This window comes from Hylobates moloch, unplaced genomic scaffold (assembly GCF_009828535.3).
Source record: "Hylobates moloch isolate HMO894 unplaced genomic scaffold, HMol_V3 SCAFFOLD_19, whole genome shotgun sequence".
NCBI lineage: Eukaryota > Metazoa > Chordata > Mammalia > Primates > Hylobatidae > Hylobates > Hylobates moloch.
Window position 1 is genome coordinate 10,979,901 of NW_026652294.1, and position 22,781 is coordinate 11,002,681.

General features: G+C 50.1%; 3 protein-coding genes across 21 annotated transcripts in view; 2 read left to right on the forward strand and 1 right to left on the reverse strand.

Moving 5' to 3' along the window:
* Positions 1 to 4,371, forward strand: part of EMID1 (EMI domain containing 1) — a gene marked incomplete at its 5' end in the record, with an annotated part of 54,690 nt that extends 50,319 nt beyond the window's left edge. Inside the window, 2 exons of the mRNA XM_058431888.1 lie at positions 51 to 141; positions 3,597 to 4,371. Of these exons, the coding sequence (XP_058287871.1) occupies positions 51 to 141; positions 3,597 to 3,724 (219 nt within the window). The remainder of the gene's footprint in view (positions 1 to 50; positions 142 to 3,596) is intronic.
* A 281-nt stretch (positions 4,372 to 4,652) lies between these two features.
* Positions 4,653 to 14,926, reverse strand: RHBDD3 (rhomboid domain containing 3). 6 transcript variants are annotated; one of them, XM_058431133.1, is made up of 7 exons: positions 14,805 to 14,926; positions 12,204 to 12,356; positions 10,242 to 10,431; positions 8,604 to 8,987; positions 5,483 to 5,645; positions 5,107 to 5,394; positions 4,653 to 5,018 (listed from the first exon to the last, which is right to left on the reverse strand). In XM_058431133.1, the coding sequence occupies exons 3-7, from the start codon at positions 10,387 to 10,389 to the stop codon at positions 4,841 to 4,843; spliced, it is 1,161 nt and encodes a 386-aa protein (XP_058287116.1). In that variant the 5' UTR covers positions 10,390 to 10,431; positions 12,204 to 12,356; positions 14,805 to 14,926; the 3' UTR covers positions 4,653 to 4,840. The 6 variants fall into 6 exon arrangements, with proteins under 6 accessions (XP_058287116.1, XP_058287115.1, XP_031995980.1 ...); XM_058431132.1 differs by lacking the exon at positions 14,805 to 14,926 and adding an exon at positions 13,086 to 13,260; XM_032140089.2 differs by lacking the exon at positions 14,805 to 14,926 and adding an exon at positions 12,867 to 13,001.
* The window catches only part of EWSR1 (EWS RNA binding protein 1), a 29,801-nt gene continuing 20,045 nt past the window's right edge, over positions 13,026 to 22,781 (forward strand). For 6 of the 14 annotated variants that reach the window (XM_058431122.1, XM_058431128.1, XM_058431127.1 and 3 more), the window contains exons 1-5: positions 13,026 to 13,127; positions 16,945 to 16,981; positions 17,109 to 17,160; positions 18,490 to 18,616; positions 19,012 to 19,029. In XM_058431122.1, the coding sequence (XP_058287105.1) occupies positions 13,115 to 13,127; positions 16,945 to 16,981; positions 17,109 to 17,160; positions 18,490 to 18,616; positions 19,012 to 19,029 (247 nt within the window). In that variant the 5' untranslated portion in view covers positions 13,026 to 13,114. The remainder of the gene's footprint in view (positions 13,128 to 16,944; positions 16,982 to 17,108; positions 17,161 to 18,489; positions 18,617 to 19,011; positions 19,030 to 22,781) is intronic. The other 8 variants (XM_058431126.1, XM_032140078.2, XM_032140079.2 and 5 more) reach the window with 3 other exon arrangements.

The following is a 22,781-nucleotide window of genomic DNA, read 5'->3' on the forward strand; positions in this document are numbered from 1 at the left end:
GCCCTCGGAGGCCAGACTCGCACCGTCTGCTCTTCTCCATCTCCCATCAGGCTCCTAGCTTACAGAGCTTCCTGCAGCAGCAGGCTCAGCTGGAGCTCCTGGCCAGACGAGTCACCCTCCTGGAAGCCATCATCTGGCCAGGTAATGGCAGGGTGGGCAGGTAGGGGCAGCCTCTTCCAGGAAGGGCCTGGAAAAGCCTGGGCATGCAGAAGGCGCCTTCCGATGCTTGGCCCAGGCCAGTGGACACTCTTTCTTCATCCAGCCAGCCAGCCAGCAAATGGTGCCTGGCAGAGAGAAGGCTCTGGTCACTCGAGTGAATGAGCACCTGCTCTGTGCCAGGCACCTTGTTGGGACAGGCTCCACAAGATAAGACGTAGTCCTGCCCTTGAGGAGTATAGGGTGCTGGGGGGCTCAGGAGAACCCTGACACTGGTAGAGAAACCCAAGGTGAGCTACACTGCAGGGAAGGGAGTACAGGCAGCCATGGGAATACAGAAGTGCCTCTGGCCTGGCCCAGAGGAGGTTGGAGGGGGGTCAGGGAGGTCTCCCTGGAGGAGGTAATATCTAAGTGGAGACTTGAAGGGCAAGGATCTGGGGAGAGTGAACAGGCAGAGAAACAGCATGAGTGAAGGCCAAGAGACCAGAAGGAGCCTAGAAGCGACAGAATCTGGTAGGGCCTAGAGTGAGAAGGTCCTAGAAGGCAGGTTGGGGTAGTACAGGAGGTGGTTAGACACCAGTGGGTGGTACCCCTCCTTGCGTCTGGCTCCTGGGAGTGAGGCTGAGAAAATCTCTCCCCATGAAACTGGAGCTTGTAGCTGGCCTTGAAGAAAGGGATTGGCCACCCGAGGGGCTGAGCTCTGTTCCTCACCTGCCCAGCCGCCCCATCTCGCAGCCCAGTGAGCACATCAGTGCATGGAGGCCTTCACATCATGTCCAACCTCGCATCTATTTTAAAGACTGAGAGGCCGGTCTTGGTGGCTCACACCTGTAATCCTAGCACTTTGGGAGGCCGAGGTGTACGGATCACCTGAGGTCAGGAGTTCGAGACCAGCCTGGGCAACATAGCGAAACCCCATCTCTACTAAAAATTAGCTGGGTGTGGCGGCGGGCACCGGTAATCCCAGCTACTCGGGAGGCTGAGGCGGAGAATCACTTGAACTCGAAAGGCAGAGGTTGCAGTGAGCCGAGATCGCACCACTGTACTCCAGCCTGGGCGACAGAGTGAGACTCCATCTCAAAAAAAAAAAAAAAAGACTGCGAAACTTAGGTCCCAAGCAGGAAGGAGGGTTAAGGTTAGAGCCCAACCTCCTTCATCCAGCAAAACTGTAGGGAGCACTCATTGAAAGCCAGACCTGGTTGGGCATGGGCACTGGCGCTCTGGAGTACAGATAGGTGCCGGCTGTGGGGAGCTGGCCATGAGTGGCAGGGAATCGTATCTACAGAGATATGGGGTAGGGGAGCACAGAAGGATATGGGCGAGGAACAGTCACTTGTCCCTAGGGGTTGGAGAAGGCTTCTTGGAAGAGGGGACTCTGCGTTGCGTCCTGGAAGATCCCAGTGAGTGTGCCAGGTGGGGAAGTGGGTTGGGCAGCCTTGAGAGAGTCCTGCCTGTGCAGAGGCCCAGAGCCTGGGAAGGGTGTGGGGTCTGCTTCCAAAGCTCCTCCCACAGTGCCACATGCTTCTCTAACTTCTAGAAACTTCAGTGCCTAGCTCCCAGACCTCCTCCCCTCTTACAGAGAGGGGCCAAGGACCAAATCTCAGGCTCTCAGAACCTTTTTAGGTGTCTCCACCTTCTCTCTGGGGATTGGAGCAGGAGCTAGAAGGGACACATTTGGGCCACCATGGCTCTGGATCTGTCCCTGCCTTCAGCCAGCTCTGTCTCTGACAGCCCAGGGAGAAAAGTGCCAGGCACCTGAGAAGTCCCACACCCACTGCCAGTGGCCCCTCGAGCCAGCTTGGGTCGGGGCTTGGAGGGACAGGTCGAGGGAGTGGGAGATGGGACAGGGAAGGAGGTGGGACCCTCCCCATTGGCCCAACATACACATCAGGTGCTACTGAAGACCCAGATGGGGTTCATGTTTAGGTTATAATCAATTATTATGATAATAGTATCAGCGGCCACATGTCTGGCCCACCTGGGCTGGATTGATAATCTCCAATCTCTTAGGGGAGGAAGCTTGCTAGGTGAGCGATGCCGATGCCGTGGCCATTTTACAGATGAAGAAACAGAAGCTCAGAGGCTCTTGTGACTGCTTCAGAGTCACAGGAATGGGAATGGTCAGGCTAGGGGTCCACCTCAGGTCTCCCCTCTAAAGTCCTGGCCCTTTGGACTGCATCAGCAAAGGTTTGCTGACTCTGCCACTCATCCAGGGCCGAAAATTTGATTGTGACAAACTCACAGGGACCAGACCTGCAGGAGACCTGGGTGGAAGCAACACCAACCTAGTAACCATAATAATCCAGCATTTCCCGTGAAAACCACTTTCCAGTCCTGGTCACGGTAAACACATGTATCATAAGGGTGTCAAAATGGGACTGTTATGCTCACGTTCCAGATGACGCTCAGAGGTTCTGTGACTTGCCCAAGGCCACATAACTGGCAGAGTGGGACCAAGCCATGATCCCAGCTGGCATCGGGGCCAGTGCTCTGTGCCACTCCCCTCCCACGCTCCCTAAGGCATGGAATGTCCCTTTCAGTGACCACACATGCCTGTCTGCTCCAGGAGCCCTCATCTCAGCCCAGAGGTGCAGGGCAGGCTAGGCCACACAGGGTTGGGGCACTGGCAGTCGATTACAACGGGATAGCCCACTCCCTGGCAGTGCCCTCAGTGGGAACCTGGTGTTCACCAGAACCCAAGTATCTGTCCTATGGAGGCTTAGCCAAGTCCTCCACTACGGCCCTCTCCTCCCTGAGTGTCCATCTCCCCCTAGAAAAACAGCCTATTCTTCTGACCTGCCTGGCCTGCTCATTTTACTTTGGGAGGGGCTGAGATGATAGTCACAGAAGGCTTCCTGGAGGAGATGGCTCCTACCCTTGGTTTTGAAGGATGAGTAGTTTTCCGGTTCCATCCGGAACTGTTCCTGTTTCAGAGATGAGATGACTGAGGCCCTGATAGAGGTCCAGCTTGCCCAAGACTGCACAGTAGGTCAGTGGCAGAGCCTGGCCTCCTAAGGTCTTTCCCCCAACTGGTGGCCTAGCCCATGTCTGTTCCCTAGCCTCAGTTTACCAGCTACCAAATGGGGAGGATTCAGGGCACACCTCCACCCCAAAATGAATAGAAAAAAGCAGCAGCCTTTATATGAAGCATTCACTGCATGCTAAACACTTCCTAAAGGCGGTGGGTATGGTTATCCCCACCTGACAAGCAGGAATCAGAGGCCCTGAGTGCTCTCCTTGGGCTAGGGGGCTGCTAAGTCCTGGTGTGAGGCAGCAGCCAATCTGCAGACTCCCTTTCCCACAGCTCTGCAGCCAGATACCAGGGTGGATTATACCTGGCAGAGGGTGCCCGGTTCTGCCACCCCCTAGAGGGCCAAGGGGAGGTGGGCACCTCACATGAACCCCTCTAATGTGACCTCTCTTCTTCTTCCCTCCGGCAGAACCAGAGCTGGGGTCTGGGGCAGGCCCTGCTGGCACAGGCACCCCCAGCCTCCTTCGGGGCAAGAGGGGCGGACATGCAGCCAACTACCGGATCGTGGCCCCCAGGAGCCGGGACGAGAGAGGCTGAGGGCGGTGGTGGCCCCTGAGGCAGACCAAGCCAGGCTTCCCCTCCTACCTGGACTCGGCCAGCTGCCTCCAGGGACCGCCCATCCATATTTATTAATGTCCTCAGGGTCCCTTCTGCCATCTAGGCCTTAGGGGTAAGCAGGTCTCAATCCTGGCACCATGCACATGTCTGAGGCTGAGCAAGGGCTGAGAGGAGAGGCTTGGGCCTCAGTTTCCCTCTGTGAAGTGGGGGGAGGCAGGCCTTCAAGGAGGGATAGAGGTACAAAGCTTCGTCTCATCTGCTGTCTGAGCATCCAGGCCCAAAGGCACTGAGGCAGTCAGGAGCTGGGGCTCGGCACATGCAGGGATGACAGGGCAGGGGGCAGTCTTCCTCCCCCTCCCCGACCAAACCTCGGGGAGCCCTCCTGTGCCCCTCCCTCCTTGTTGTCCAGTGCTGGGTTCCCCACCCCGAGGTCAGGCTGCCCAATCCTCTGACTGGATCACCGGGGGCTTCTTGCCTCAGTTCTCCCCTCTGAGCCCCCAGGCCCTCCTGCATCTCAGGCTGGGGATGGGGACAGGGAGAGGAAGGGGCCGCCTACTCCTGCAAATGCTTGTGACAGATGCCAGGAGGTAGATGTGTGCTGGCCAATAAAGGCCCCTACCTGATTCCCCGCAGCTTGGTCTCAGTGTGTGCTTAGATGGGGGTAGCTGGGAATGAGGCTACAACGGGAGAGGGCTAGAAATGGGCAGTGGAGAATGCTCTGTGCTGGAGGACTGAGCTTCCTGGAGGTACAGGCTGCATGGTGCAGGGCCAGGAAGCCTGTGTCTCTGGACATCAGGGAACAGCTCTCCCACAACTGGTCATTCATTTGGTGCTCACTCATTCATTCATCCCCCTGATGCCAACACAGAAGAGTGAAACACAAGTGCTGCCTCCAAGGAGGTCCAGGTTGAAAAACAAACTGGTTTTTATTCTAAACACGTACTAGGGCAGCATGCTGGGGGGCCTCTCCTGCCTCCAGAGGTGCCCCTGCTCCCCACTGTGGCCCTCTTTAGACAGAGCAGGAGCTCGGGCTACCCACATGCAGGCCAGCCCTTAGCACCCAAGGGCCTGCCTGTGCCCCACTCTCTGCCTGGGCTAGGGAGGCCCAGGACCCTCAGAGTGGGCAGGCCCACCCTTTCCATGGGTCACCAGGGTCTCAGTGCCCACTTGTCCTCCAACCAACAGTGACACGGCACCCTCCACCCGGCCTGTGGCTGCCAGTGCCACCACCGCCTGCTCCGTAGGGAAGCCCATGCGCTCCAGCTGCTGCAGCCTGTGGGGGGTGGGGGGACAAGTGGGGAGTGTCAGGGCCACCCTGGCCCCTATACCAGGGGACCCCACCTCTGCCCACACCACCTTACCGCAGAGAGGAGACAGAGGACTTGGACAGCCATGGTGCGCTCTGGGGTCCCTGGGCTGGCCCGTCAAGAAGCGAGGCCTGGATGCCCTCCTGCAGCATCTGCTCATCCAAGGCCACCCACATCGGAGTCCCTGGGGAGAAGCTGGCCCCAGCCCAGTCCAGGCCCGCCTCTGAGGAGCCCTCCCAGGTGGGCTGCACAGGCCTCAGGCCTGGTGGGGGCAGGGCTGAGCCTTCACAGTGGGACCAGAGGTCGGGGGAGGCCACATAAGGCGGTCCAGAGATGGGAGGCCTGGAGGAGTGGGAACAGAAGAGGGCCTGACTGCCAGCCCTGCCACAGCACCCACCACCTGGACTGGCGTCCCCCCCATCACCCTCACCTCACTCCGGCAGGATGGGTGACAGGCAGCTCCGCCAGGCTGCCCGGGGTGGGAAGGAGCCTCAGGGGCCAGCACCCCGCCAAGGTCCTGCACAAGACACCCTCCTGCAGTGCCTGCAGCCGTCGCTCTGAGGGTTCCAGCCACCGGAAGGCCCCAGCTGCATCTGTCTGCCCAGGGCAGGGCGCCGGTCAAGGAAAACCAAAAGCAGCCAGGGGTGGGCCCACGCCACAGGCCAGGCCCCATGCCAAGTGTGCTGGCCACCATTCCCTCCTGTCTCCTCACTGTGGGCCAGCATGGAATAGCGTCACCCTGATCAGCAGCAGAGGCTCAGAAAGGAAAAGGGATCTGCCTGAAGCTACTCAGCCAAACACAGCCAGGTATGCCTCACCCCAAAGCCTGGGCTCACCCATGACCCACTCTGTTCCCAGAACCCTATGCACCTTTTCAGGTCTGTAACTCAAGGCCCACCCTTCCTGGAAGAAGTCCCATGGACACACCTGCTATTGCCTTCAGACAGGCCTGGATAACTCCTGTCCCCAATCCACAGTGCAGGGGCCAGCCTGTTCTCTCTGGTGGTACTGTTTTCCCCGATAGGTATGAATCATCTTAGGGCTGGACACAGTGGCTCACAGCTGTATAATCCCAGCACTTGGGGAGGCTGAGACAGGAGGATCACTTGAGGCCAGGAGTTCAAGACCAGCCTGGGCAACATAGACCCCGTCTCTACAAAAAATTTTTAAAATTAGCTGGACGTGGCAGTGCACACCTGTAATCTCAGCTACTCAAGTGGCTGAGGCAAGAGGATGGTTTGAGCCCAGGAGTTTGAGGCTGTAGTGAGAGCTATGACGGCGTCGCCACACTCCAGCTTGGGTGACAGAACGAGACCCTGTCTCTAAAAATTAAAAAAAAAATCTTAGAAGCAGGACACCAATAAGTAGTGCTCTAGCACTATTTATTTATTTATTTGTTTATTTTTGAGACAAAGTCTCACACTGTCGCCCAGGCTGATGTGCAGTGGTGAAATCTCGGCTCACTGCAACCTCCACCTCCGAGGTTCAAACAATTCTCCTGCCTCAGCTTCCTGAATAGATGGGATTACATGCACGTGCCATCACACCTGGCTATTTTGTATTCTTAGTACAGGGTTTCACCATGTTGGCCAGGCTGGTCTCAAACTCCTGGCCTCAAGAAATCCGCCCACCTCAGCCTCCTAAAGTGGTAGGATTACAGGTGTTAAGCCACTGCACCCAGCCTCTAGCACCATTTATTACAAAGAATATTCTTTTCCTCATTGAATCGACTTGGCACTCTTGTCAAAATAAATTGACTATACAGTAAATCTAATAGTTTATTTCTAGATTGTCAATTCTAGTCCATCAATCTGTATGTCTATCCTGATGCCAGTACCACAATATCTTGATTATTATAATTTTGAACGGCTTTTTTTTTTTTTTTTTTTTTTTGGAGAGTCTTGCTCTGTCGCCCAGGCTGGAGTGCAGTGGTGCAATCTCAGCTCACTGCAACCTCTGTCTCCTGGGTTCCAGCAATTCTCCTGCCTCAGCCTCATGAGCAGCTGGGATTACAGGCATGTGCCACCACGCCTGGCTAATTTTTGTATTTTTAGTAGAGATGGGATTTCACCATGTTGGCCACGCTGGTCCTGAACTCCTGACGTCAAGTGATCTGTCTGCCTCGGCCTCTCAAAGTGCTGGGATTACAGGCGTGAGCCACTGCACCTGGCCACTTTTGTAGTTTTAAGTTTTGAAATTGAAAAGTGTAAGTCTTCCAGGTTTGCTTTTCTTTTTCAAGATTATCTGAGGTATTCTGGGTTCTTCACATTTCCATATTAATTTTAGGACCAGCTTGCTAATTTCTGCACCAACAACAAAGACAGCTGAGATTTTGATAAGAATTGTGTGGGATCTATAAATCAACTGAGTAGCATTACCATTTTAACAATATTAAGTATTCCAATCCGTGAACATGAGATCTTTCCATTCACTTAGGCTTTTAATTTTTTTTTTGAGAGGGAGTCTAGCTTTCTCGCCCAGGCTTGGAGTGCAGCAGCACTATCTTGGCTCACTGTAGCCTCTGCCTCTCGGATTCAAGCACTTCTCCTGTCTCAGTCTCCCAAGTAGCTGGGACCACAGGCGCCTGCCACCACGCTTGGCTAATTTTTGTTTTTTGGGGTTTGAGACCGGGGTCTCACCCTGTCGCCCAGGCTGGAGTGCAGTGGCATGATCTCGGCTCATTGCAGCCTCTGCCTCCCAGGTTCAAGCAATTCTCCTGTCTCAGTCTCCCAAGTAGCTGGGACTACAGGCGCCTGCCACCATGCCCGGCTAATTTTTGTTTTTTGGGGTTTGAGACTGGGGTCTCGCCCTGTCGCCCAGGCTCGAGTGCAGTGGCACGATCTCGGCTCATTGCACCCTCTGCCTCCCAGGTTCAAGTGATTGTCCTGCCTCAGTCTCCTAAGTAGCTGGGATTACAGGTGCACACCACCACACCCAGCTAATTTTTGTATTTTTAGTAGAGATGGGGTTTTACCATGTTGGCCAGGCTGGTCTCGAACTCCTGACCTCGTGATCTGCCCACCTTGGCCTCCCAAAGTGTTGGGATTATAGGCGTGGCCTAATTTTTTTATTTTTAGTACAGATGGGGTTTCACCATGTTGGCCAGGCTGGTCTTGAACTCCAGACCTCAAGTGATCTGCCCTCCTGGCCTCCCAAAGTGCTGGGGTTACAGGTGTGAGCCACTACGCCCGGCCAGGCTTTTAATTTTTTTAATTTTTAATTTTTGCTCAGGGTGGTTTGGCTACTCTCGGCCTTTTGTGGTTCCATATAAGTTTTAGGATTATTTTTTCTATTTCTGTGAAGAATGGCATTGATATTACAGGGAGCCCACGGAGCCCTTTACATTGTAACTGGCACCTCCACCAGGCCATAAGCCCCCGGGTCCCAGCCCAGAGCATGTCCCAGAGGAAGACTCAGAGAAGCTCCTGGAATGTGTGTGCACAGCTCCTTGGTATTGCTTGGGCCTTCACCCCTTTGTGCCACTTCCTTCCCAGGCACCCACCCACAGAACCCACACATCCCCACGGGCCCTGAGCTCAGGCAAAGGATACAGGCCAGGCCGGCAAGGAGGCCGCAAAGGAGCTGCAGGAAGGGTGGCTCAGAGCTGAGCAGTGGGGTCAGGGCAAGCAGCAGCCACGGCGGCAGCCACGGTGGCAGTGCCCCACGGGGCCGTCTAGGGCGGTGTCCCTCCCCAGCCAGCATGGCCAGGTGGACAGGCATGTATCCACAGCTGCCGGCTGCACTGGACACCCCAAGGCCGGCGAGCAGCACTGCCAGCAGCCCAGAAGCCAAGGCGAGCAGGGCCGAGGCATGCAGGAATCTCAGCGTGCCCAGGTGGCACTCCTGCTGCCAGCCCACAGTGGGCAGGAGCAGCAGGCTCAGGAGCAGGCCCGGCAGGGCCGTGTGGCCCAGGGCATGGGTCAGCAGCCGGTGCACTGGGAGAGAGAAGGGGCTTATGTGCCAGGTTAGTGGCCCCAACATCCAAGGCTGTCCCAGGTGTGCCAGGTTGAAGGTTACCCTACACCAGGGCCACCTGCTGAGCCCACCTCCCCTCCCCAGGAGCCAGTCTGCCCACAGCCAGCACTTAATCATTGGTGGAAGGGACCAAGGACTTCCAAACACTGTGGCTATGCCTCTGTGATATTAAACAGAACACACTGGACCTGCCACTCAGTCTTTTTACTGACAACCTGCTACTGAGCACTCACTATGTCCCAGACACCATGAAGGTACTCTGCTTCTGTATTTACTAAATCATACCTGGCTGAGAGCATGAGATAGCCTGCTTCAATCCTGGAGCTACCCCATTCCCTCAAGCTGTGTGACCCTGGTCAAATCACTTAACCTCTCCAAGCGTCATTGGGGGTCCTCAAATACAAATTGGAGGAGTTATTATTGAGAAACAGGTGCTCAGCTGAGGTCACTCCTCAAACCCCCAACACCTCCTCCTCCCATCCTCATGCTTAGCTGAAAGTCTTAGTTGTTTTTTGTTTTGTTTTGTTTTTTGAGACAGAGTCTCGCTCTGTCGCCCAGGCTGGAGTGCAGTGGCGCGATCTCGGCTCACTGCAAGCTCTGCCTCCCAGGTTCACGCCATTCTCCTGCCTCAGCCTCCGGAGTAGCTGGGACTACAGGCGCCCACCACTACGCCCGGCTAATTTTTTTGTATTTTTAGTAGAGAGGGGGTTTCACCGTGTTAGCCAGGATGGTCTCAATCTCCTGACCTCGTGATCCGCCCGCCTCGGCCTCCCAAAGTGCTGGGATTACAGGTGTGAGCCACTGCGCCTGGCCAATTTTTGTATTTTTAGTAGAGACAGGGTTTCACCATGTTGGCTGGGCTGGTCTCGAACTCCTGACCTCAAGTGATCCACCTGCCTCAGCCTCCCAAAGTGCTGGGATTACAGGCGTCAGCCACCCGGCCTTAGTTCTTATTTCAAGGAAAAGCTGCCAGAAAGGGAAACCATGAGAAAAGCACTCCTACCCACAGGTTCCAGCCCACCCTGCCGAGTCCTCTGCCTCCCTTCTTGGCTGTGGATGTGCTGGGCATGCTCCTGTCTAAGGCCACGCTTCCCCGGGACACTGGGCCCCATCCCTGTTTGACCCCTGGAGGCCTAGTGCTGCTCCTGCCAACTGGGCCCAGGCCCTACAGCAAGTCTCCTGCTTCCTCCAAGGTCCACGTGGCTGGCCCTCACCCTGCCAGGGGTCCAGCAACAGCTCCGGGGCCAGGACCAGGCCGGGGCCAGCCCCCACCAGCCACAGGCTGCTCATCAGGAGCATCAGGACTGAGGAGGCGAGAGGCAGCGCTGGGGACAGTTGGCCATGGGGGCCCCTGGCATGCATAGCTTGGTTGAGGATGGTCAAGGGTGGTCCTGGAGCTGTGTGCTGGGGATAAAAGAAAACAATAACAAGTTATTAGTGGAGTTTTATCTCACCAATACCCTCTCAAGCACCTTATCAACAGCCCTATTTTATAGAGGTGGAAACAGGCTGGAGAGGCAGGCCCAGCAGCTTGGCCATAGTGGAGCTTAGACCCTAACCCATGCGCTCATAAGCCGTCTTACCATTCCACTCACCTCTGTTTAAGGACTGGCAGGGGACAGGCATAGAGACTCCTGAGTCCTGATGGGCCCTGAACTCCCAAAAAGAGGGGTTCAGGCCTTCACCCCCAGGGCGAATTCAGGGACATCTCTAGCCCTCTTCTGTCCTCCCCCTTCCCTCAGGCTACTACCTCCCTCCTTCCTCCCCTCCCCTGTGCCCAGCCTTAATGCTCTAGATGGTTTCAGTTGCCCTTGACCCTGGGGTGGGGCCAGACAATGGGCAAGCAGACTGGGGAAGGCGTGGGGCAGAAGGGCAGGAGTCCCACACCTTGAGCCATACTAAGAGACCTGGGACTGAGACATCCCCTTTGAGGGTGAGCCCATCCACCGTAAGCCTCCTCCTGCTTCCTTACTGGCACAGTCCCTCTGGCCCTGGCTCCCCTTTCCACAGGAAGGGTACAGTATGTGCTCCACCTCTTTCTGCTCTGTGTCCTGAGGCAAGTTTCCAAACTCATCTTTTTACAGATGAGCCTCATTTTGCAGATGAGCCTCTCCTTTCTCATCTGTAAAATTGAAATTCAGAAATTCTTTTCCTCAGAGCATGACGAAATAAAAAGGAATAGGCTAAGGCAGGCCCTGGCCCACAACTCTTGCTCCATAAACCATAGCAATCCCCACTAATCATGGCAGGTGTCAGTAGCCACCAACCGGCCCATCAAGAAGGCCTCAATATGGAGGTGGCTGCTCCAGCCTAGCTGGTCCCAGCTATGGCCCTCAAACATGGCCTTTCCCTGCCCATCCAAAGCAAGGCCTTCTCCCCTGTGCTCTCCTCTTGCATCCAGCCTGTCCTCCAGGGCCCGTAGGTCTTCGCCCCTGGTCAGGCCTCTCGGTCCCAGGACTCCCACTGAGCTGATTCAGGGCAGGAAGCAGGATCCCAGAGAGACAAGAAGGCTGCCTAATTTGCTCCCCTGCCAAGTGCCTTCTCCACATCTACCAGTTTCCTGCAGGAAAAATGTGGAAAGCTCCTCTGCTTGCATTGTCCTTCCCTCCGTTTTGCCAGCAGGCAAACTCCTATTTCACCCTTGGAAGCCCAGCTCAAATATCCCTTCCCCTCCTCTGGCCCCCTAACATCATGGATCTTATCCTTAGGAGCACAGCTTGGCCAGTCTGTCTCCCTAGGCAGGTGGTCTGAGCTCATGGCTCCTCTGATCCAACCCCACATTCCCTAGGGTATTCACAGCACACAGCCAGTGCTTTATATACGTTCACTGAAGAAAGGACACTAGCTTGGCTCCTGGTCCTGCTGAGGGATTTGAAGGTGAACCCTGCCCTTCGCGGACCCAGGCATCCACCTAGGGGGCTGGGGCTAGAGGTCCAGGAAGGTGGGCAGGGTCAGCCTTGCCTGGAGGCAGGGTTTGGGGCCAAGGCACCCACGTAAACCTCCTCCTGCATCTAAACTCCTCCTGCATCGACACCTCACAACCATTCCCCCGCTCTGCGCACCTTAGCAAGGGTGAAGGGCTTACCCGTGGACACTCGGAACTGGGGCGTGAGCCCCCTGGACCTCACTTTCTTCAATCTATGAAACGGGGCAGTGCACCACCAGGCCCTGCCTACCTTACTGGGAAGCCGGGAGGGCAGAGTGGAAAGACAAGGACGGAGATTCTTCCGGGTGGCGGATAGAGTAGGGGGTCCCAGGATCTGTCTGGTTCAAACTCAGCTGGGGACTTTGCAGAGATACTCAATTTCCTTGGGCCTCAGTTTCCCCTTCTGTAGAAACAAGGGTATTGGATGAGGGATGATTAAAGGGCCTGCTCCACCTCGACCGTTACCAGGTAAGGGGTCTCGGGGCCAGGCACGGCGTTCGAGGCCTCCCACCCAGCCGACCGGCCTTGGGGGCCCTTCCCCGCTGGCCCGGGCCACGCGTCCCGGGTACTCACTGCAGAGCGCGCCCGGAAACCCCGAAAGGCCGGTCGGGGACCCCGGCTGGGAGTCGGGACTCTAGCTCCCAGGCGAGACCCGAGAACCCTGAATCCATTCCGCGCACACCCGGCCGCGTGACCCCAGCGACCGGCTGGCGCGCCACCCATTCCCCGCGGCCCGCGGATTAGTCAGCAGTTGTTCTAGTCCGGGTCCCTTCCCCCAGCCCTCCCGCCGATCTCCGTCTCCCTGCAGGGCCGACTCTTCAGCGACGGTCCCTAGAGCCAGCGGACGGAACCATTCCAAAGAGCCTAGTCTCGTGCAGAGAGCCTCTCCGGTTTCACACTGAGACCCGCTCACCCGCGCTCTGGCCCCTTAGGTGCTATTTTGGCCCGAGTGTCACGTCGGGCGCTCTTTAGAGAGGATTGGGACAAGGGTTGCGGACGCGAAGAACGAGAAAGCGGTGGTTCATCCCTCCTGACCCCACCCCCGTGGCCTGGCCGGATGGTCGCGCCCGGGGTTGCGGGATTTGCGCCTGCGCAGTGCGGCGCCTAGAGGGAAAGCGAGAGGGAGACGGACGTTGAGAGAACGAGGAGGAAGGAGAGAAAATGGCGTCCACGGGTGAGTATGGTGGAACTGCGGTCGCGCCGGCGGTAGCCGGAACGCCCAAACTGGGGGTTGTTCGTCTCTAGGCTTGGCTGGGAAGACTGAGTGGAGTTGCCGAGAGGGGTTTGAGGCACCCGCCGCGGCCCGACGAGCTCGGGGATCCGCGTTCCTCTCCCCTCCCCCAACCGGGCGGGCCGGTTCTGGAATCTTCCGGCGCGCGGGGAGCTCACTGTGGCGGGGGCGCGCGGGGCCCGCCTTGGCCTCCATTGTGTGGCGGTCCTCGCGCCCTGCGCTCCGGGCCTCCCGCCACGTGGGCGGGGCCTGCGGCCTTCGAGGCCCTGCGTGAAGGGGAGGATTTGGCCAGGCCTCAAGCCGGTCACTATGAAACCGCCGGGGGGGCCGCAGGCTGCTGTCCCTGTGAGGCCTCTCTCCCCGTTTCCAGGGTTTTCCGAGAAACCAGGGAAAAAAGCAAATAAAGATATCGTGAATTTGTGGACCGAGGGGTGCCGGCCTATGAGCGGGAGCCCCGTCATCCTTACCTAGTCGGCTGGGGCTCTGGCGCTGCCGAGCTGCCCCCTCTGCGGCTTCCAGCCCCAAGCCGAACTTCTTCTCGCCTGGGCTTTAGACAGAATGTGCTTCCCTCCTCCAGGGCCCCCAGTTTGCCGCCTTCTTGGGCTTCTCTATTTTTATCGTTATTTGTTAATCCACGCCCTCCCCTCCCCCAAAACCAATTAAGTGGCTTCCCAGGGCCCTTTTTCTGCAAACGCCGAGGGACATCCGTTGTATAATAAGGCCAGCCTGGGTCGAGAGACGAGAAACGCTACCAGAAAGATATTTCTGGCCTCTCTGACCTAGGAAGAACAAAAGGCCGAGCCTGCATTTGAATTATGTTTCAGCAGTGGCCTCGCACGTTTATTCTCCTGAGTTAGGCCGGCAGGCCTGTTGATTTCGTAGGTCGACAGAGGAGAGGGGAAAAAAAGGCCAGTAGAAGCAATCGTAAAGGCACTTGCAAGCAAGCCCCAGATGGGAACTCCAAAATGGGAGTAGAGTGGTCCTTGATGGAAGGAGCGTTTGAGAGTGTCGCCTAGCCATCACCTGCAGTTCGCAACCTGTGGGTACACTAACCCGCGAAAATTGGCAGGGTGGAGCATTTTTGCCCCGGGGGTATTCTCAGGCCACCTGGTTCCAGGCCTTAGAGACAGTGGGAGAAGATGAGAAGGAAGACAGGAAAAGTTCTGGGCCCTCCAGAGTTTTTAGAGTCCAGAATCCAGCAACTTAAGGACAGTTTAAGAATTCTCCCCATCTGTGGTCAATAAACAGGTAAGTGTTGGCTGTTCGTGCCGGGATACCAAAGAGTGCCAGTAGAAGAGAGGACTCTGAAATACCACAGCTAACCTCCTGGTGGGAAGTGGTTTCCTAGGTGCACCATCCACTCTCTTCTCCTCTGCAAAAGCCTGAAAAGGCAAAACGTGTGCGTTGACATGGCTGGACATGCCTTTTTTTCAGTCAACTTTGTTCAAACCTTGTTTACCAGTAACTACCATGTGCTGTACTGTATTAGAATTACAGTTGTGGTTTCTGTTGACATACAGTAAACACATTAGGCCTGGCTGGGGCGGGGGGCTTCAGAGAGTCACATAAGTAATCTGTCCTTAGTTTCCTTTCCTGTAAAATACAGAAGTTAGGCTATACCTCTTAAGCTTTTGAGCCCTTCTGACCTTCCAGCATAAGCATTCCACAAATTTGTCCCATGCTGACTTCAACTCAGGTAGTGTGAAGCAGCTTCCATAGTGACTGCTCTAAAGTGTTAAATCGTTGCCTTGGGTTAATAATAATAGAGGTTTTCTCTCCTCGTATGTGTCTCGTAGAAAAGTACGTAAAGCATATATATCCAGTGCAACAAAGAATTGGAATGCAGACTCGCAGCAATCTAGAACCCGCATCCCTTAATCACAGTGAAGTGATTTTTAGTGAAGTCTGTGGCTCACTTTGGGGGTTAAAAACGAACACGGTTGCTGAATAATCTGACCCGTTTGTAATTGTATTAGGTTGGTGCAAAAGTAATTACTTTTGCACCAACCTAATAGCTTGTTTGAGGGCCTGTGATGTTTGTGTGCTCTAGGAAGATAAATGTAAGTTCATGAAACAAATTTGCTACCTTCCATATAGCCCACCAGTTAGTATAGGGCCGAATCCTCTGGTTTCTCACTGATAAGAGGTCATTGGTTGTTCCATATCAGCTTTGCCAGTTTTATGTTTTACATAACTGCTCTTGTGTAAAAGTCGTCTTGCAAACGTTGAACTTACATGACAGTGATTTAGAATCATTTCTCAAGCAAAGACCTCAACAAAACGTGGGTTAAAATATTTGATGTTAAATGATTCATTGCTGTGTTTATTTTGTAGATGCCACATGGAAAAAATGATTTGCGTTTAGTTTTAATGTCACAGAGTGTATGACTTGTAGTGCTATTGAAAATGCCTTTAAGATTGTCATGAACAGATTATTTTTTCATTATAGGTAGCCTTTGGGCAGTTGATTTGTTCCTCTTGGTGATTAAGGGTTTTGAGTTAGGAGTGTGTACAAAGGAAAGAAAGTAGTCCAGTAAAGTATAGACAGGTAGGTAGATAAGCCAACGTGAAGAGATGGATTCAGCAAAGCTCTCTCAGGCCGCCGAGGGATGGTGAGGCTGGCTTTGGATTGCATGAAGTCGATGCCATGAAGAGCTGTCAATTGTTGGTTTTGCATGAGGGACTACTTTCTGATTGGAAAATAAAGGACCCCTTTTTTCCGTCCTAATGGCAGTACTGTCTTCAGACAGAACAAGATATGTGTTCTTGTGGAGAAGAAAGAATTGGGCAGAATTTTCAAAAATGATTACTTTAACTGCCTTTAAAAAAAAAACTAAATTTATCTAACTTTAATGCAGTAGTGCTCTGAAAACTATTTTCTGTTTGTTTTTACTACTTGTAGACACCTCAGTGGACCAGAGTTTTTGGTCCCTTTGGATGCATGTTATAAATTTCATAGGAAAAGGAAAATTATAGGGAGGTTTACTTAGATAAGGGATGAAAATTCATGTCATTTTTTTTAAAGTTGAAATCATTTTGAGTTGTATGAAAGACAATACCAAATTTTTCCCAGAAAGACTAAATGCTTTTTCTTCTTTGCCAGTCTTCAGGGTTCTGCCTTAGCTCTGCTTCACCAGGATTTATAACATATCTAGATTTTAAGTTGCTGCACAAATGTAGTTCTGACACAGCAAACCCTTTAAAACACTGGAGTGTGGTGACTGCCTGCTTGTCTGCCATTCTGTTTCACTGTCGTTGAGCTAGGGAATGATGGTTTGTCTAACTTGCTAAAGTGAGGGGAGTGAAAACTAATTTTTGAGGAGAGGTAGGTTCTAACGTAAGCAATCTAGTGTTAAACTTTGTATTATTGTTGCATGCCTCCGTTTTATATGAGGGTAAAAACTTCTGATCCTGTTAGTAGATCTTGTCTCAGTCTGTGATATTGATGATCATCCTGTATTTCAGATGACAGATGGGATTGGGATGGGTTTTGTGGTCATGGGAACATACAAAGTATACCTGCCAAATCAGCTGATCTTGACCTCATTAGCTAGTCCCATAGTCAAATGTTGAGTTTAACTGGTTTAGACTTTTTTTTCTGTTAGGTGTTGAGAGGTAAGGGGGACTCATTTGGACCTGTGTTGGCAGGTCTCCCTGCAGTTTAAAGAATTCTTCCTGCCACGTGAATTCTTTCCCCCTTTTTTCTCTTCTCCTTGTTTCTGCTAACTTTACACTATTTTTTCTCTTTGTTTTCCTCTAGATTACAGTACCTATAGCCAAGCTGCAGCGCAGCAGGGGTAAGTCAGTCTTTTATAACCGTATTTTGTGTGTGATTAATATTTTTTGAATATGGAGCCTTCTGTAATTGTAGAGGTGGTATTTGAATGTTCTGTATTCAAGTTATTGCATTTAATTCTTTCGCAGCTACAGTGCTTACACCGCCCAGCCCACTCAAGGATATGCACAGACCACCCAGGTAATCTTTAAAATAATTACATGTAGCTGCACCTCCAAGTAAAATCAGTAAATTATCCAGTTATCTTTCAGTTATCCAGTAGAACAAATGAGTAATGTGTTTGTAGTAGTAAAATACCCAGGCATTTTAAACTTTCACAGTGGGAGTGTGAAGGACTCTATTCTGCCATCATAAATGAAACCATTCAAAAGCTGATAATTGACTCTCTATAACTTTTTAATATGATCTCTCAAGTTAGGTGCCCTGTTCCATGCTTGGTCCTTCTTCATTATGTTTAAATTTAGTGAATTTATTCATCATAGCAATTCTGCAAAGGAAGAGGATGATATGACCATTCTGCAGAGGAGAACATTGCAGTGCATAGATATTAAGTAACTTGCCAGTGGTTGCACAGTAAGTGGTGGGGTTAGCTCTAAAAACTGGCGACCTAGCCAAGGAGCTGCTGAGCTCTTTCCAGTGAAGAGTCTGTTGAAAAGCCTAGGCCAACAGATTCTAGAAATTAGCCTTTTAGTGTTCTCAAGATAATATTGAATTCTGAAATGATCCATGCCATAAAATGGATACTAATAACTGCCATGGAAACATGTTCTAGGACAGGCAGAATGTGATGTCTCTGGCAGATCTTACATAACTGGTCATTTAAACAAACCTAGAGAATAATCATGCTAATATTTGAAAGAACAACTCATTCTTTGCTTGATTTTAAGTATTATTGATGTCTAAGTTCAAAAGACAGTACTCTTGATGTGCCCACCATAAGAGGACATACAGCGTTCTGGTTCATTTTCTTTGAAGTGGTGTAGTAGTTTTGAAGTCTTTTTGTCAAGCTGAAAATCTGGTTTTCAGTTTTTTCTGACAGATTTTAGCCCTCTTCATTGCTTTCTCTTTGTTCATTTGTCTTCCTACCTTCTGTTTCCAATCACTAACTGTGCTACACTAAGTGCTGGCAATTAATACACGTGTGCCCTTATTGCTCTTCCCTTGAGAGTGTCTTGTTAATCTCATGTACAGTTAACTGAGGTTTTGCCTGATTATCTTTTTTTCCCCCCTCTTGAGAAGCTGTGAATGACATTGCCTACTTACCTAATGAGCTTTTTTTGTAGCTAACTTTACCATAATATGAGTGAATCAGATAAGGGATAACATTCATGATACTGTGATTATTTGTCTTGTTTTGTTGTTGGTTTTTTTTGTTGTTGGTTTTTTTAATCTTCTAGAAAGGAATGTTTTTGATTTTGGTTCTCCAATTTAGAAACTTAAACAGCAGTCCATTTTATTGCTAAAATACAAAAGTTCATATATGAAGTTCTTGCATTCATTTTTTTGGAGCAGGCGTATGGGCAACAAAGCTATGGAACCTATGGACAGCCCACTGATGTCAGCTATACCCAGGCTCAGACCACTGCAACCTATGGGCAGACCGCCTATGCAACTTCTTATGGACAGCCTCCCACTGGTAAGGCCTGCCTTGGAGAGATTTTTGGGTCGTTCTGGCTAGGGCATTGGCTAAGAAGCTTATTAGTCATGCTTTCGGATGTATATTCTGGTCCATACCTTGGCATCTGGGGAATCCTTTATTCTTAGGAAGAGGTATTTTTTCTCTTTCTTCCCTATTCTTAAAGTCTTGAGAGATCTCCAATAGAATGTGGGTGGGATAAATTCCAAGAGAGAACTTTTAACTGTTTGAATAATCTCATGATGAAATGGAGACTATGTAAAAGATTGTGCTAATGCTAATACTGAGTAAGAATGAGTCTTCTTAAATTGAGCTGCTTAAAAATCAAGCTGGTTTTCACATGTTTGCTTCATCTGATAGTGTACCCTCTACTTTTTGTTTTGTGCTTTCCACAGTAGAAGGGACCAGTACAGGTTTGACTATCCTGCTCATTCTTGCATGGGAAATGCTTTCCATCTTGTCTAACCCTGTAATGTTAATCCTTTAGGTGTTTTCATTTGTTTAACCCCCAAACTTTCTAACATCACACACAGCAAGGTGCTAATCAAAAACTGCTTCAGGTGCCATTTGCAGATCCATGTCCTGTTCTTTATATGATTTTGGGAAAGGTTTTATTTAATACTACTTTGTTTCAAGCCTTAATAATAGTTATTTACCTTCCCAAAGGTATTTCAGATGATTTCTCCCCAGCTGATTTTCCCGTTCCCTGAAGGATAGATTGCATGATGAGATTTATTTAGAGGAGCAGACTGCCACCCTGCATGTATCATGTTTGTCTACTGGTTGGTTTCTAGTCCAGACACATTTTATTTTCTGTTTTAAGTGTTATGAATTATTTTAATCCATGGTATGTCTTGAATATATATAACATTATTCCAAGAAACTAAAAAATAAACTATTCTAAGAATTAGAAGAAATTGTATTCTGATACTGAGGTTGGGTGGGATACATAAAAAATCTATGATAATTTTTTTGTGTTCAGTGCTGTGTAATGTTTCAGGCTCTCTACCCCCCCTTTTATTATTGCTGTTATAAAAGACTCTAATAAAGTCTTAAAGATATCAGAGCTCTTATTTTCAAACTATCTTTAGTTCTCCAAATTATATATAGTCCAGTTAAGGGGAAAAACCTGTCTGTAATTTATCTCATTGAGTACCAGTGTCCTGATTTTGATGGGAAGTAATTCCTAACCTGTCTAGGGTGTTTCTCGAATAGGATGGGAAATGTTTATCTAAACTTTCTAGTGGTGTTAATTGCAGCTGTGGGAAGAGCTGGAACTAAGGTTATGCAGTTTGGATTTTTTAGCATAGAATTTTGAAATTGAGGCCGGGCGCAGTGGCTCACGCTTGTAATCCCAGCACTTTGGGAGGCCGAGGCAGGCGGATCACGAGGTCAGGAGATCGAGACCACGGTGAAACCCCGTCTCTACTAAAAATACAAAAAAAATTAGCCGGGCGTGGTGGCGGGCGCCTGTAGTCCCAGCTACTCGGAGAGGCTGAGGCAGGAGAATGGCGTGAACCCGGGAGGCGGAGCTTGCAGTGAGCCGAGATTGCGCCACTGCACTCCAGCCTGGGCGACAGAGCGAGACTCTGTCTCAAAAAAAAAAAAAGAATTTTGAAATTGTGAGATAATCTTCATGTATTAAGGCCATTACATTTTTTAAAACAAGTATGATCTGAAAGTTAATGTGGCCTAGATCTGGCCTTTGGAATCGTTAGATCATTTTACTGGAATGAGACGGAGTGATTTATAAGCAAATTAATGGTTCTCTAGAGCCATGTATCACATTGTCGTTGGTTGAGAAAGCCCCATCATGACTATGGGCCTAAAAAGATACATGTCACTCTAGTATAGAGACTAGTAGCTTTGATGAGCTGGAGATTGCACTTAGTAATGTTTGCATAAAATTCACAGTTTATAGGGTGGCCTTCTTATTTCCCTTAATCCTCCCAAGAACTTTTGGGGTATAAAAACACCAAAATTAAGCCTGATGAGCAAACTGTGAACAAAACTAAGCAGGAGCCTAATTGGTAGTGAGTGGGTTGAAGCACACATGCTGCATTTTTCCTTACCTCATACTGCCTTTACACATGAAAGTTATTGGATAGTCATTGGAGGGAATACATAGAAATACACTTCTCTTCTAGGATTTTTAAAAATTAAACTTCAGAAGAAAGGGGCTATGTAAGCCTCAATTCAATGGAATTCTTAAGAACTTTTAATTTTTACGTTGAACAAAAGTTCTGGTTTGTGTAATATTTCTTACCACCTTTTTCCTTCAAGTTGTCAGCACATAGTAGGTGTGTTTTCTTTTTTTGCCACTGGTCTTTTTTTTTTTTTGGTCATTAAATCATTTTGCTCTGTTGATTTTTGTTCATTTTGCTTGGCTGCTTTTGTGGGTACTACAGATTAATTAAAAGGTTATTTATTAACCCAGTGTCTATTGCTGTAATCCTTAGCATGACAAGGCCCTAACTGTTGCTGCACAGTTTTATGACATGAGTTATTGCCTTGATCACTTTTAGTTTTTTGTTTTTTTAATTGCCCTCCTTGTAAATCTTATAGATGTTGTGTCATGTAGTGGGGCGTAATCGGTATATGAACGGTAGGGTAGATGGTATTAGATTCTAATTAAATTTAAATAAATGAATGCCTTATGTGGTTGACCTTAGGACTCTGCAAAAAACTTAAGCAGTTCAGATGAACAACGTGCCAACTCAAAAACTGTTTTTGCTTGGGGCTTCCTGTTTTCTGAAACTTTTGACAAGGACGTTACTATCTCTGTGTATAATTTTAGAATTTTGTTTTAATATTTGAGGTAGAGAAGAAAGAGTATTATTATACTCTGTGCTACAAATGGTGATTGTACAAAAGGAAGCTGGTACTTGTTTCTGGCCAGTACGTGAGGACACTTTAAGGCCATAAATCTTAACTAAAATCGGCAGTCTTGATTCAGGATTTATTTTAAATATGGAAACTTTTTCTTTAGTGAGATGTAGACTTTTTTTTCTTTTTTGGATATAAATGCCAGCACCTAGACCAAAGTTTTGTTTTGTTTTGTTTTTTTAAGATAGGGTCTCTCTCTGTTGCCTAGGCTGGATCTTGTCTTACTGCAGCCTTGACCTCCCAGCCTCAAGCAGTCCACCCACCTCAGCCTCCCAAGTAGCTGGGACTAAAGGCTCACACCACCATGCCCAGCTAAGTTTGTTTATTTTTTGTAGAGGCGAGGTCTCACTATATTGCCCAAGATGGTCTCTAACTCCTAAACTCGAGCAGTCCTCCCACCTCAGCCTCCCAAAGTGTAAACCAAACTTTTTATTGCATGGCTTAATTGTACCCATTGACCATGAGGAAGAAGAGTCCAGCACCAGGAATGGTTGTAACACCTCTTACAGGAAAGGGACTCTAGTTAGGAGCTGCAGACTTTCGTGGTTTTGGTCATGCTCCACGCCGAAGTCCCGAAGAGAAAGGCATGGATCCTGCCTGGTCTGGCAGAGGCAGGAGCTAGGGAGAGAATGCATCTTGCTTTGCAGCATACATGTGAGAGCAGGTCTTTTCTGACACCTGGTTAGTGAAATACTGAAGGGGAGGAGGGACTCTAGGGTTTACCTCCAATATTGCTGAGCAGGAAAAGGCCTTTTGCTTGTGGTAGGTAAGTAAGAGGAATGGAGCTGAGTAACTTGATAACCAGGCAGGAATCTGCTTTATGATGTGAAAACACTACCTTTTAAATGTTTGTTTGGAGCAGTATCGAAGTTTAATTTTAAATAATTTACAAAAAAAGGATAACCTGTGTTAAGCAACTGTAATTTATAGTTTATTGCTCATGTGCTCAAGTAATTAAGCTTGTGCTTCACATGATGTAGTGCTTGGGACCAAAAGAAAGTGATTAATTACTACCCAAATTACAGGTTTTAGTGCTAGAACTAGTACCTGGATCATTTTTTAATTATTTTAAAATGCTATGTCATTTGCCTTTTACCTTTTTTTCTGGGATGTTTTATTCCTGCTTGAGGGTATTTTGGGGTGTGTAAGTTTGTTTACAAACTTGTTAAGAAGACCTGCTAGCAAAATCAGTACAGACTTGGCAAAAACAGACTTGTCTCCTATTCACAGCGTTCAAGAGGGGGCAGAAGGAACCCTGTTTTCTGTAGCATGACATGCC

Excerpts from the sequence above, each read along its gene's own strand:
- RHBDD3 (XM_032140087.2), bottom strand. The coding sequence starts at position 9,144 with ATGATTAAGTGCTGGCTGTGGGCAGACTGGCTCCTGGGGAGGGGAGGT. Across the intron at positions 5,395-5,482 it reads ACCCATCCTGCCGGAGTGAG|GCCTCCCATCTCTGGACCGC; the intron begins GTGAGGGTGATG and ends CCACTCCTCCAG. Across the intron at positions 5,019-5,106 it reads TCCTCTGTCTCCTCTCTGCG|GCTGCAGCAGCTGGAGCGCA; the intron begins GTAAGGTGGTGT and ends CACCCCCCACAG.